Source organism: Stegastes partitus, unplaced genomic scaffold, assembly GCF_000690725.1.
Source record: "Stegastes partitus isolate 25-593 unplaced genomic scaffold, Stegastes_partitus-1.0.2 Scaffold413, whole genome shotgun sequence".
NCBI lineage: Eukaryota > Metazoa > Chordata > Actinopteri > Pomacentridae > Stegastes > Stegastes partitus.
The window spans coordinates 325,395-339,891 of NW_007578144.1; the positions used below are offsets into that span (position 1 = coordinate 325,395).

A 14,497-nucleotide genomic window follows, 5' to 3' on the forward strand; every position below is an offset into this window, starting at 1 on the left:
TTCGGTATCCAGTTCACTTGTGCTGTACGGCTGAAATGCTTCAGTTGTACAATTTGCCATTTTGTAGCACAGAGTAGTTTCACAGTGTTTGATCAGAGCTGCAGGTGAGCTGGTGTGCTTGAGCTGCAGGCGAGTGGCAGAAAACAGGTAGAGAGAAAAGCATGGACTTCAAAGAAAAGAAAACAGCAACGAAGAGTTAAATCGAAACCATTTTATAGCACAGGACAAACTTCCAAACATGTGACTTTAATGCAGTTTTTATGGTTTAAATCAGCAAATCTTTTGTAAGCTTCTTTTGAGATTCTGTTTTTTAAGGATGACATATGTGTCCTCTGCAACAGGAGGATGTCCCACATCTGTCAGGGGTTTGTAAGAACCAGTTAAAGGATTGGTCATTCCCCTGACAATATTTAAGGGGAATGCCATTGTAGTGAGTGACCTGAGCCACCAATCCTATGCTGATGTCTTCCTTTCTTTCTCCTTTTGAAAAGCGGCAGAATAAGCTGAAACCCTAGTCCATTTGTATTGTCGGGACAAAGAGGGACCATTGTGGCAAGAGCGGTAGAGGGGAGCTGCCGGTGGAGGTAGGGGTGCAAAGGGTCATGGAGGGGGAGCTTGGTCAGGGTGCGATGCCTGCTGAGTGGAGGGGAGGGGGGGGGAGTGTTTCCAGGTAGTTTGTGTTGTGTAGGATGAGCCTGAAGTTGCAGCGGTGTGCATTTATCCAGCTGGAAGAGGCTTCGGTGGCAGTAGCAACAGCAGCAGCAGCAGGGCGGGGGTGTGTTGTGGAGGAAGGGAGGGTGAAGCGACGGGGAAGCCAGCGCTGGGCTGCTCTCTCACGCTCTGGAGTTTAGTCTGCTCCAGCTGCCGACACCACAGCAACTGAAAAAAAAGTAGAGCCAGAGGGGGAGAGAAATGCTGCCGGACCTGTTGATATCACAGCAATGACTTACAACACTCGCGGCGTGGATTACAGATTCTGCCACTCGGAGTTGGTGACACGGGATTTGAAGTTTTGGATTTTCTCTGTTGCTTAAATGCTGTCGCTGGGCAAAATGCACTCCAGAGCAAAATCCCGGAGTTGTGACAACTACCTGAGTATTAAGGTATGAAACGTGCCTTTATTTGCTGCTTCTTTTTGTGCACTTTTGCATGTGTTTTAACTTTGTGGTCTGTGTTGTTGCTCATTGCTGGGATGGATGTTTTTCATGACACGGCTCACAGGCAGCTGATATGTTGGCGTCCTGCTCTGTAGCCAAAACACAACATGTAACTTTTTACACATGCACTGTGTGAGAGAGGAGGAAGCACAACGTGAATGCTGATGTTGGATTATGTATGATTTTGCTCCTTACGTACACATATGACTTGCTTTTCATAAAATTCAACCAGCGAATTGAGAAAACGTCGGCATTTTCAGCAAACTTTTGCCGGCTGCTTACGGATATTTGCTCGTTTGTAGTGATTTGTTCACTTTGAAGGGAAATGTGAGTGTCGCTGCCTCTCAGTACGTTCAGTTACAGCTCCACAGTGATCAAACACAAAGTGCAGTCTTTCTAGTTGAGCTAAAGACTAGATTTGGAGACCAGAACTCCTGAGCAGCATTGAATCTTGTAATTATTTCATTATTAGGGTGAGACGTCAACATAATTCTGCATTTATCTCAGCAGAAGAAGAGAAATTTGACAAATAGACTTTTGCGAAATACACAAGTTTGCATGCTCCCTGATATGTTATCAACCTCCCTCTTGTTTTGGAATGCATCCCGCTCTATATTTACCCCGCGGAGGCATCAACACACTTTGTCAGTCTCCTTTTGTCTCTGCTCATCACTGCTCTGATTGGCTGGAGGACCTCCATTCACTTTTTGTCTTCTTTTGTTGGGCTTTTCCTTTATCCGAAGGCATAATCGAAAAATGTGTGTGTGTGTTTTTATACGTTCGCGTGGAGGGTCAGCGGGTTCTGTCGGTGGGGAACAACATCCCGTCGGTGCTGTTTACATCCTGCAGGACAAAGTCATTAGTTGACTTCTGATCACGTAAATCAAGTCTTTCTCAATATCACAGTGGGGAAACTGGGCTGCTGGTGTTTCCTTTTGGATTTTTCCACTATTACCGCAGCCCTGTCCTTTTAGCTTTTTTGACATTTTAAGGTGCTTTAACCTGAGGATTCGCAGAAAAGTTGCTGTAAATGCACAGGAATGCACATGCAAATTGAAGTAGAGTTCTAAAATACTACCTTGTTGCTGTTTGACATGTGGGTGGCCCAGTTTATCACCTCACCTCCACAATAATTCCACCTCTGTCGGGGTCAAAGTTTATCTGCTGAGATAACATGACAACATTTACAACAAGTGTCTTTTTACGATGCCGCATTACCCTATCATCCACTGAAGAGCTGTGCAGCGCTACATGCAGAGCCGTTGTGTCCGTGTGTTGTTAAGCCCACTTGTTAAGAGACACTTGTGTCGATCTAAGAGGGGGTCTTTGTCTGCCGATATTACCTCACTGGCTGCTTGAAATATCTAATAAGGGTTAAGGTTGCTCTTAAATACAGCGTGCACCTTTTTGTTCGGGCCCCTCTTCTCACCTCTCATGAGATTGGATTTCCATTAGCACAGATCAAAAGCTGAATCAAACTGCGAGGCTCAATGGGGAGGTCTCGCTAGGCTCTTTTGTTTGGTGTTCTGGCACCTGGCAGGTCTGAGCAACCTGCAGCCCTTTTGTCATCCCCGCTGCCTTTGAGGCTGTTAGCAGGTTGGTTAGCGAGCGGCCTGTATGGGGGCTCCAGGGCTCTCCTGTTACACTCCCCTGGTGGCTTCATGCTCCACTGGAGGCCTGGTAGGCAGCGTCTTTTGTGTCCCTGACCCACTAAATGTGTCAGTGACCACCTCGTGTTCACTCTCTCACTTTTTCTTTCTCTGTGATGCACTCTTTTTCCCCCTCAGGCTTTGGCTTTAAAGGGTGCTGGGGTTTTAGATTTTGCAGCAAACGCAACATTTGTCCAGGATGTGTTTGGTGGCTTTAGTCAAATCAACTTAAAAAAAAAGCTCCAGAGAATGTTCCTGTGACCTCTTAACCTGGGCTTAACTAGAGAAAAAAAAATCCTCTCTGTTTGCTTGTTTTACCGAGAGACATCATTTAGCCTACTTACTCACCTCTTGAACAGCTGTTTTACCGACTGCACGGACAAAAGTGTCCCACCTGGAGCTTAAAGCCAATAATTACCACCATCCCACAGGCTCACAAAGAGCCGGCATCGGAGCGGGTGGGACTTCCCAATTCGCTCCTGTTCCTGGCTGAAGCTCTGAAGCTACACAACTATACACACTGCATTCCTGTGTGGCTCAGAGCGGATGGGAAGCTCTGCTCTGGTGGCTTCAGCTCCGTCGTTCCGCTGAGACACGCAAATATGTCTCGCACCTGACACTTGGTGAAAAGCAAATTCTTCACGACAAAGCTGGACACACTTCATATTATGTAAGATATTATCTACGTGGGTGATGATGTAATGCACATTTGTCACTACTATTGAATGTAAATATTACTCCATTGTTGAGTTCTTGTGTTCACGTTGTAGCAGTAGATTACACAAAAAGCCACTCCCTCTGCAACGTGGTGACTCGCCTTTTGAAATGTAATTGAGCTCAAATCTCTGCTACGTTGACTGATTGTTCTTCAAAACTCTGCTCCTGTCACTGTTCTGTTTTTTTTCTGCCTTGGGAACCTGAAGAGAAACTCGCCGGCCTGTCCTGCACGAGGGCTTTCCTCCCATTGTTTGCTTTCCTCCAATAAAACACCATGTTATTCTTCTCCTCCTGGGTGCAACAGTGACTAATGCCCAGAGACATTTTTTTTTCTGTGTCTCACTAAAAGCAACGCTGACTGCTAATGGAAGTGGGTGTTTTGTTTCAGGGCACCAACACTGTACGGCACATACCACTTAGAGAGGCGGAGTGCACAATGAGCGCCTTGTAGCAGAGTCGTGGCATGTGTACGAATGCGCTGAACTGTGCTCGCTCTCCTCTAATTGATGGTGCTGAGCTGCTTAGATCGGATCCTACAAAAGGGTGAAACATGGGCTGTCTGACAGGCAAAATTCAACCAAGTACAGTGATTTCTAGGTTTCTTTATGTGCTTTTTGTTCTCATGTAAATGCGGTAAAGACCTATATGTGAGGGTAACAAAACAGCGGAGGAGCTGTGCCGTTAAACCCCGCGTTCCTCGCCGTCCTACACAGTTGTTATAGTGTGAGACTTTGCTCTTTATGCCTTATCGTTGGAGGCAGATGTCTCTATTCCACTGCTGTGTTCCATTCAGGAAGGGCAGATAGCGGACTGATGTTTGGCCTTGGCTCTGACTGGATGGAGGAAGGTCGAAGCCCGAACCGCGAGCATAATGACCACCTCAGGTCAGCCTCTGTAATCCCGAGTGTCCCGTGTCATCAGCAGACAAGTTGTAGTTAACAGTGTCGGACATGTCATCTGTGCTGCTGGGAACAGCTGGTGGTGGCTCCGATCACACAGAGGTCAGATAATACTCTGTAGATGACACGCTTTGTTATTAGAGGCTAACGTTCCAACGTCCAGTCCAGTCTGGACTTTCCAGTTTGGCTGTTTGCGTCCGCTGACGTCACTCCGACCAGGTGTTTCCCCTCGTTGGGATGTTCCCTGTTCAAACTTCCTGACTGTCCAGCTAAGTGGGATCACGCAGAGTCAATCATGTGTTTATCTGCCAGTAATTGTTGCCTTGTTATTTGATCACAGTTGCGCAACATTTGATGGATTGCATTACAAACTGTTACCAACCTGAGATTCCTAGAAAAATCTGAGGGTATTGCTTGTGATTATCTGTCATTTAAAAAAAGAAGGATTAAAATCAATCAGTTTAAAAATGTGTTACTTTGGCTCTGATGCAGCTGCCTCCCTCTATCAGTATTAAACAATGTCCGGCTAACAGTGTTATCTAATTACTTACACATCACAAGTAAAAGCCAATCAACTCATGGATGAATGTTAAAGAGTCTTCTTTTAATTAAATATTTAAAACAATAATGAAAAAAGGCATTTCAACAAAGTTTTGTGTTGGAGTAGGGGTTTTTCTAAACTTTGACATTACAATATTCAATTTTACTGCAGATATCAGTTATTGGTCTCATTGATTATTGTTAAACACTATCAGTCCTGGTAAAACATCAGCTCGTTGTAAGAAAATTTTAGCTTTTCTCTTGTTTGTGCTTCTTTTTCCTTGTGAAGTTTTGGATATGTTGTACAACTCAAATCCTTTTAAATAAAACTCTCTGAGAGGGGAAAATCTCTCATTAGTTAACCTGCTCATGCTTCACTTTAAATTGTCAGAAAAGTGCAAAAAGGGTTGAAACAAACTCAGTTGGATTGTTGCTTTTAATCAGTTGTCCCAAAAGAGTGAAAGTTTAATATAAAGAACAAATTTCAAGCCAAAAATGTTGGAAACCACTGGTCTAGTTTCAAATCTGTATATATATATCTTAGAAAAATTGCGATGAACCATTGCTGTTAAGCCTGCTTTTTTATTGTTGCACAGTTTAGCTAATAGAACGTGATTTTTTTTTTCACCTTCAGGACGCTGAGTCTTTGGACAACTGCATCCAGAGCACCTTGTCTGCACTGTACCGTCCCTTCAGTGCCACTGCTGCCACCGTCCTCTGGCAGCTCTTCAGCGTGGTGGAGCGGCAGTATCGTGGAGACGGACTCCGCTGCCTCATCGACTTCCTGCTTCCTGCCAAGAGGATCCTACAGGTCATCCAAAAAGAAACCTGCGTGAGTGCTTTGATAGACATTGTTACCTGAGGTTAAACTGAGGAATGCCTTCTGTGATTTATTTCGGCATTTTTTTGCAGCACAACTCAGCGAGAGATTTACCGGGTACTAACCTGAGTGATTTCCTGCAGCACTGTTAGGGGGATGCTTAACCCTCTGAACTCCAAAACCCACCAGCAGTTTTGAAATTGGAGTTTAAATTACACCAATCGTCGGAGCCAGAAACAATAAAAATGGGAAGAATCGCCAGGTTTTCAGCTTTCACATGGCTCCTGTGACATGCATAAAATTGTGATATTGCATCAAAATCTTTTTTTTTTTTCTTCTACATGTCTCATTTAAGAATTCACCAAAAATAGGACATTTTGCCCTCACCAGATTGTGCAAAAAAACCCTAAAAATTCTGAGCTTGTCAACGCATTCGCGGAATCAGCTGCAACCAACAGTCCCTTGACACAAATTCAGAGACTTTTCCACTGAACTGCAGAGAAAAGACAAGTATTTCAACAAATTTCACCAATAGGGGAACAAATTAAACTACACCTGACCAATAAAATACATGCAGCATGGCTCAAAAACCAGAAGATGCCAGCAAGCTGTTGCAAGATGCATTCAGCACGGTGAAACATCTTTGTGGAATTGATGTGCAGAGCAGTGCGAAGAAAAGGCAAAAATGTAAAAAGTAAAATGTCTACAGCATGTGGTGCCGCTTTTTTTTCCATTAGTGGTGAGCACTTGGTAAAATGTTACACGTTGATTGCAGGTTTTTCCAGTTTTTGGAAAATAAATAATCAAAGAAATGGATTTATTGCACTATGTCATACTGTACTTCTAGTCATGGTTGTGTTGTTTCCATGGAAGTGCAGGACTTTATATTGCAGTGAAAAATTAATCTACAGTGAGCAAATCAAACCTCCCAGAAACTGCTCAGGGTACAGAGGGTTGAATCAGAATTATTTCATTTCTATATATGTAGAATATGAAATGTAAATAAAGGTGCGCAAGAAGGAGAAAAAATGCACTAAGCACATGTTTGCATCACTGTCAGGACATGTTATCTAATTTACTGAAGTGTTTGTGACACAAGAATGCGCCGAGAACAGTACTGCTGAGTGTGAATATTTTCGCCGAGTGGGAAAAGCGACACTGAGACAGAGTTGATTATTGTTCTTGAAAAACAAGCTGAAAAGCAGCGAAACAAGAGGGAAACTGTGGTCCGCTTGAGAGGCTGCCTCGGACTCTTGGGTCCAAAGTGAAACTCAATATTCTCCCTCACAAGCTTTGATTGCTGTGGGTTGGAGCTCTACGACCAAAGCACTGAAACTTTATTCCTCTGCATTCATCTCGCTGGTGATTACACTGTGACGATAGCCACAGAGCAATAGTTTCACCTAAGCCTAGCCCCTGAGAACAGCTCGCTGTGCATGAGAGCCTTTGTATTGCAGGCAATATGAGAGGCTTCAGAGGAAGATCACATCCTCGGTCTTCCCCTTGACATTCATAAGAGATGAAAAAAAGCCAACCCTTGAGCGCCGCGTCTTTGCTGGTGTGTTTTCTGTGCGGAGATTTGTGCTGCGGTTGCTTCGAAACCAGGCCTGATCAGACAGGTTTTTGTAGCGGAATGATCGCTGACAGTGATTCATCTATGAAAACAGCTCGCCTCTCCATTACAGCTAAACATGTGTTTGAACACAGCTTTGCAGATGTCAGTTGAAAATGACGCAACTGAGCCGAGTCATGACACACACACACACACACACCAATGATAACAATTCTCTGTTTTCTCTCAGGTGAGGTTCAGAGGCTTGCTGTTCTATCATGAGGGGTGGCCTCTCTGCATCCACGAGAAAGTCGTCCTGCAGCTCGCCCCTCTGCACAAGGTTCGACTAAAGCAAGGAGACTTCTACCTACAAGTCGTCCCTTTGGGCCGCAAGGCTGCCAAGCTCGTGATAAAATGTTTGTCGGCCAGTGGGCAGGCCATCGCCGAAATCCCCATCTCAGAGAGCATGTATGGCAGCGTCTTCACAGCTGAGTTCCTGCAGAATGTAACGCGCGACCGGAACCTGCACCCGCTACAGAACTGCCTGCTCACCACCGGTACGGCCGTGTACAGGACGCCGTGGAAGAACGTGGTCAACCCGCTCTTTGTCAGCAGCACGGCGGACGCCATCATGCAAGCGCGCTGCAGCAGAGGCGGCTTCAGAGGCCACCTCAGCACCTGCAGCACCAGCGGATCCACGGGGACGCTGGACAGCCACCGCAGCTCCAGGGAGTCGCTGCACTCCCAGGGAGCCGACTCCATCTTCTCCGAGCCCACCTCCCCGAACAGAAACCACACGGACTCCAGCAGCGAGAGCCACGGAGCTGATCCCGCTGCACCCGTCATCAAAATCGAAAGACCTGCCGAAGAGTGCGGCGTGGGACGGGAGAGCGAGGACAGCGGTGGACGGGACAGAGCGTCCAAGATGCTCTCTTTCACCACAGACCTCAGTAACCCCGGTCCTCGACGCCGCCTCCCAAGAGACTCTGTGGCCTTCGAGAGCAGGAGACTTTTCAGGAAATCCTACATGGAGGCCCTGCAGAACCCGATGAGCCTCGGTTCCAGCTCTGAGTCCATCCTGGAGGAAAGCCCTGAGCACAGCACCGGCCTACGAGAGGCAGCGGTGACTCCGGGCAGCAGCCCCGACACCAGGACGTCTCCCAGGGAACACTTGTCTCGGAGGTTTGGTAGCCGGGGCTGGCTCAGCGGCGACGACTCCAGGCCCAGCACGCCTCTGCTTTACTTCCAGAGGGGCTTACGGAGCGCGGAGAGGCGGGCAGAAAGGAGGTCCAAGTCGCTGGAGAGGACTAACAAGGCAGGACAGGTCAAAGGCCACAGAGAACGCTCGTCGTCTGGAGGATCTGCCAGCATCTCCCCCAAAAAGCTAATAAACGGTTACGCTCTTCGCTTCGGGAAGCTGGATGTGGAGGCAGCATTTCCTGGTACTGAGAGGAGAAGCAGCAAAGAGGAGACAGGTATGCAGCTATTTAGATATCGTAATCCCACAAGACAGCATTATACATTTCTGCTGGAGGTCTCTTCACCAATATGCTTGATTGTGTGGAATCATAGGATCTTAACATTAACTTTTAAATTAAAGTAATAAAGTACAGGTAAAGCATATAGTATTGTAGCTTTTTATTTAATTTATTCAGATACATTTATTTGATGTTATACTATCGGTTTTTAACCCTACTTTTTAATTTAATGAGGCAGATTTGCATTATATATAATACTTTAGAGTCTTAACTGCAATATTGAAATTGGTCGTTAAAGTTAACATCCATCCATCCATCCATTATCTGTACACCGCTTAATCCTCACTAGGGTCATGGGGGGCTGGAGTCTATCCCAGCTGACTGAGGGCGAAGGCAGGGGACACCCTGGACAGGTCACCAGTCAGGTCTTAACAGTAATATTTAAATTAGTCACGTAAGCTAGTGTTTCATATAATGTTGTAGGGTCTTAACCGTTTCTTAAAATTTAGTTAGATAAATTTGCATCTTATTTTAAATAATATTTTAGGTGTTAACTTTAATATTTAAATCAGTCAGATAAATTTGCATAGTTGATTGATGTAAATGTGTATTATATGATATTGTGGGTCCTGTCAGGTAAATTTACATTTTAGATGTTATTGTCGGATCTTACTGTAATATTTAATCGATTCAGGTTCATTTGTATTATATTTTGTATTGTAGGTTGTTAACGTGAGTATTTAAATTAGCCAAGAACATTTGTGTAATTTGTATTATTGTGGGGTTTTGATAATTAATGTAGTTGTGTAAAATTGTATTTTATATACTTTAGTTCCTTAACCTTAATATTGGCTAGTTAACTATAACTATAACCCAAATTAGGCCATTTTACACAAATACCTAAAATGCATTTTTCTTCTAATACATTTGTGCATTTACCAATGTAAACTAGAAAAAAAACAAAACACAATACTATACAGTGGGTGACGTGTTTCGTCATTACCATCTCACTGTGGATTTCTGTGAATTCAACCCACGTGTACTGAGCTGCTGTTGTAAATACTAATTAATGTTGCAAAATGTGTTTTAGTTCAAGCCTGAGACAGAGTTTTGTTTGCTAAAAACTACACGCCCATGTGCTTTTTAGGAAATTGCATAAAGCTTTCCAAAATATAAAACTGCGTATTTATGATTTCCATGTAGTAATATGCCACACAGTCGACAAGCGTGGCTTATTTCAGTAATAGTTGAATCATCGTGACAGCCAGTGACTCATCGTTTATCACTTATTAGATATTGTAACCTGAGGCTGGGAAAATGCTCGATGGTGTTTTTTTTTCACCTGGTGTTGCAACAGTGCCCTGCAGCAGGACTGGTTCCAACAGTTCATCAGATGGATGGAGCGCATGACGCTGAAGCATTTAGTGCTGTGATTGGTGACAGATTGCCTTTTTTCAAAGCCCATGCTGTGTGTTCTTTGGCACGTTCAGGGGACAGGTACGGACCTACCCTGGAAACACAACTTTAGTCACATCCCTGTGTTTTCTTTGCCGCTGTCAGGACTGTTTTGTTTAGTGTTGGTCTGCAGCGGCTTGTGCAGGAAACTGAGAGAGTCCCACCGAGGGAATCATGCTGTTTTTAGAAAGCCAGTTCTTCCGTGAATTCAAACGTGTGGTGATTTAGTTTGGTTAACTCTCCCAAATCTTAACGTTGGACGGTGCCAGAGCATAGCTGTGAATGTAAATGTGTTGAATACGCGCCACTCAGCAAAAATACAGTAGTTAAATCACATGGCTGTTGTGAGATTACCTCAGAGGGGATTGCATTTCAGCTTTTTGCAAAGCAGGTTTCTCACAACGACATTTCAAAGGCAACAAAGGATCCTGTAAACCCTGTAAACCGACCACAGGGACCCCAGCGTCCCACAATGAGATGACCCTGCAGTGTTGCTGGGGCTGGGGGCTGCACTGATCCCAGACGGGTTGCCTCATTTACAAAAGTTTCCTTTGTGAACCGATCAGCCACTGGGGATCCATGAGAAAAAAAAGTCTTTCAAACTGCGCCTGTGTCTTTGCAGAGTCCATTAACTCCAGAAACACGAGACGCAACATGCACTGACTCAAACTGCTCCGACAAAAAAATTCTCAGGAAGGGCTGAATTACTCACGATACGAAGCAGCAAACAGCAGCAATACCAAAACACATCCTGTGTTGCACATATGTGGCCGGTGCATCAAATCCCCAGCGAGCGCCGCTGCTGATTTGGCCTCTTCGGTGGCTTAAAAAACGGGGCCGGCAGAGAAAAAAACTGACTTTGACACGGGACAATACTCAGGAGGCTTTACTCAACGTTTGCTCGCTTCCTCTGAAAACAAAGCATTTTAGGAAACATGCAGCAAACACAAGCCTGGTCACAGAGTCGCACAGGAAATGCACTAACTGTTTGAAGACAATAGAGGCTGAGCTGGGTGGGTTTACTGTCACAGAACAGAGCAGGACAATGCAAGAGGCCTCAAACTGTGTAAAAAGACGAAACACAACAGGCGTCCATCTAACAAGGATAAATAATTACAGATCTGCCCACAGAGGTGGTTCAACAGTAGTTTTATTTTATGTTTTAGGCTGTTGGAACAGCTGTTTTATACCCTATTTTTAAATGGTGTTTTCAGGTATTTTGTAAAATGTTTGTATAAACTTTTGACTTAGCCTGACTCTGAGACATATATTTGAAAATGCTCATGTATTTTTGGAGTATATCTGCATCCATTTGTAAACAGAAGTTGACATACACTTGTAAAAACCGTGCATATCAGGCAGTGTTGAGTTTCCAGTGACTCCAGCAACTCTTTGTTTTTTTATGGTGTAATGACTGAAGTTCATGCATCTTTGTCACAAAAAAGAATCCTGCATTTTCATAAATTTATCATAGGTCTTCTTCTATATTACAGCATTGCTAATATTTGGTATTTATATTTAAATTGGCTCAGAGGAGTCGGCAACTGGAGTCAAAATGCAATCACTTATGAGAAGCTAAGAGGCCAAGGCACCAAGAAAATTTTAATTATTTAATTTTTACGTCACCAAAATTGATCATTTAAGTTGTATATTTTTGGCACAGAAGATTTAAAAGTATTCTGCCCCGGGAACAACATTCCCACGGTCAAACACTTTGGTGGGAATGTGATGATTTCAGAGTGTTTTTTTCAGGCAACCTTGTCAATGCAACAGCATCATGAGAAAAGAGGAGCACAGTAAGATTGTGGAGGAAAACATCTGTCTGCAGAAAAAAAAATAGTCCTTGGGCAGCATTGGAGTTTCCAGCAAGACAATGATGTGAAACATGCAGCCAAAGTGGTGAAGAGAAAACAATATGAAGATGCTGGAGCGGCCCAGCCAGAGTCCAGACCTGAATCTATCCATGATGTTGATTACTGAGAGAGAATAGCAATAATTTTTGTGAAATTAAGATCTCTCACACAATTTCTTTCTGTCTTTTGACACTTGTTTATGTTATTTCCAGCAAGACGAAGCCTATTGGTCAAATAAAAATTGGCTTCTGTGAAAATTTCTCATGGGTATGAAGAATTTTGGGGCTTAACTGTATTCTATGTGAATGCTTGCACGCTGTAGGATCAGGATTGAGTCCATAAATTGTGGTGCTGCTTGGGAATGTCTGGCATATCATTCCTGTAAACACAGCCTGGAGGTATGCAGGACTGAATAGGAGGAGGTGCTGATACGAGAGTGTAATAACAGCAGAGTTGGTTGTGACTCAGGCTGACTAAACACCTGGACTCAACGGTGACTCAGGGTGAGCTCGCCAACCTTACCGCTAATAAACACTTGCTTGGTGAGGTAAAGGTAAGAAAGTACAAAGATGAAAGGATGCTTCTATTTTCTATTGATCGTCCTCTATTTTCTAACACTAGCAGCTCAGTAAACATCACTTTAGACAACCTTGCTCACTATTATTATCACATTTATCCCTACAGGCCAGCGTGAGGACGGCATCAGCAGCGAGAGCAGGCGGCACAGAAATAGTGGAGAAGAGCTGCACAGTCCTAAAGCTGCCAATGGGACGGCCATCAGACACGAGTGTAACGCAGTCTTCCCCAAACTGGTGTCAGAGGTCAATCAAGAGCTGCTCACGTCTGGTGCTGTGATCCTGCCAGGTAGGGGACCAGAGATGCCCACTTACCTGCTTTTATTTCCACTCATCAAGTGTAGGAACCTTGAACATGTTGGCCAAAGTCTTTCAGTCGTCCAGCATGTCTGTCGAATGATGCAGAAATGTCGGAAAATGTTATTTGATTTGATTTACATGCACAGTGCACACATGGGCAACAGAAATGAGCTGTCATTAGACCTTTCCTTGTTTCCGCTTTGTTAAATCTGTAAGAAAATATCTTTAAAATCAACTTCTTTTCTCACATAATTTATGATTTTAGTTGTTAATTTCTGAATAACGCTGTGGTTTCTTGTGCATTCCTTTATAAGCCAATGTTTTTTGCTCCCTTATTTGTAATTAAACACGTAGCTATGAAATTTATTTCCCAAGTAACATTAGTTTCATATTTCATTGATAACAGCTTTGTTTCTGTTGTGGAAGCATAGCGACAGAAATAGTAAAAAAAAACTTGATTTATATAGATAGCACTTTTCATTATAATGTTCAAAAGCACTTGAAGTAAAATCAGAGTGGGCAGATAAAATGAGAATAAGGCCTAGAAACATGTTCACAGAGAATGTAAAAGCAGTAAAGATTAATAACCTCAAATAAAAAAGTACAAATACAAGCATGTTTCAAACTGTTCCAAAAGCTTTCAAGTCTAAAGTTTGAAAGGTATGTTTCTTTAAAAAAAAAAAAAAAAAGACAAAAAAACTACACCATTTATCAGTGCCAAAAACTGTAAAAACCTTTCTGAAGGTCCTTGAACGCACCATTTGTGACACGATTCCATCTGGAGAAGAAAAAAAAAAACAATACGACAAGTTTGAAACTGTGACATTTCAACAAAACCACTTTATTCTACACGTATACGTTTAAAGTCGCCCCAAAATAACCCTTGGCAGCAATCAGAAATTCTGCAGCTTTTCAGTTGAACTGCAGACAGTGTTCACACAGACTAAAGAACAGATTACAGAGGAAACAAGAGCAAAATACAACATACCTGATCAATAAAATAAATGCAGACTGGCTTAAAAAAAAAACAGCACGAAGAGGAGCAAGTTGTAGATCAATACATTCAGCATAGTGAAACATCTCTCTAGAGCTGATAGTGCAGAGTAGTGTGGAAACTAGTGAGTCTGTAGAGGTTGTAAAAATAGAAATAGTTAAATATGTAAAGCATGTGGAGCCCTGATTTATTTATTTTTCCCTACAGCACTGGGCCCTCTGAAAAATGTTGTACAAGTTGATTCTAGGTTTTTTCAGAAATATATTTATGATTCAACTTTAATTTTTTTTTTATGATTTGTGGCATTTTACCTTTGTTATACTCCACAAAATACACTTTTAAATTCTTCCTCTGATAACTGAGTCAAGTGTGCTGCAATAATCAAGGCGAGAATAATTAAAAGTGACTTTTAAGGAATATATTTTAGAGATAATCTTGAGCTGAAAGAAACAAGACTGAACAACATTTTTGGCACATTAACCTCAAGATTCCCGGCAGCCTGCTTCGT

General features: G+C 43.2%; 1 protein-coding gene across 2 annotated transcripts in view; it reads left to right on the top strand.

The window, feature by feature from the left end:
* Positions 1-852: 852 nt before the first annotated feature.
* Positions 853-14,497, top strand: part of plekhg4b (pleckstrin homology domain containing, family G (with RhoGef domain) member 4B) — a 33,141-nt gene continuing 19,496 nt past the window's right edge. For both annotated transcript variants that reach the window (XM_008285692.1, XM_008285693.1), the window contains exons 1-4: positions 853-1,103; positions 5,597-5,794; positions 7,585-8,809; positions 12,805-12,984. In XM_008285692.1, the coding sequence (XP_008283914.1) occupies positions 1,035-1,103; positions 5,597-5,794; positions 7,585-8,809; positions 12,805-12,984 (1,672 nt within the window). In that variant the 5' untranslated portion in view covers positions 853-1,034. The remainder of the gene's footprint in view (positions 1,104-5,596; positions 5,795-7,584; positions 8,810-12,804; positions 12,985-14,497) is intronic.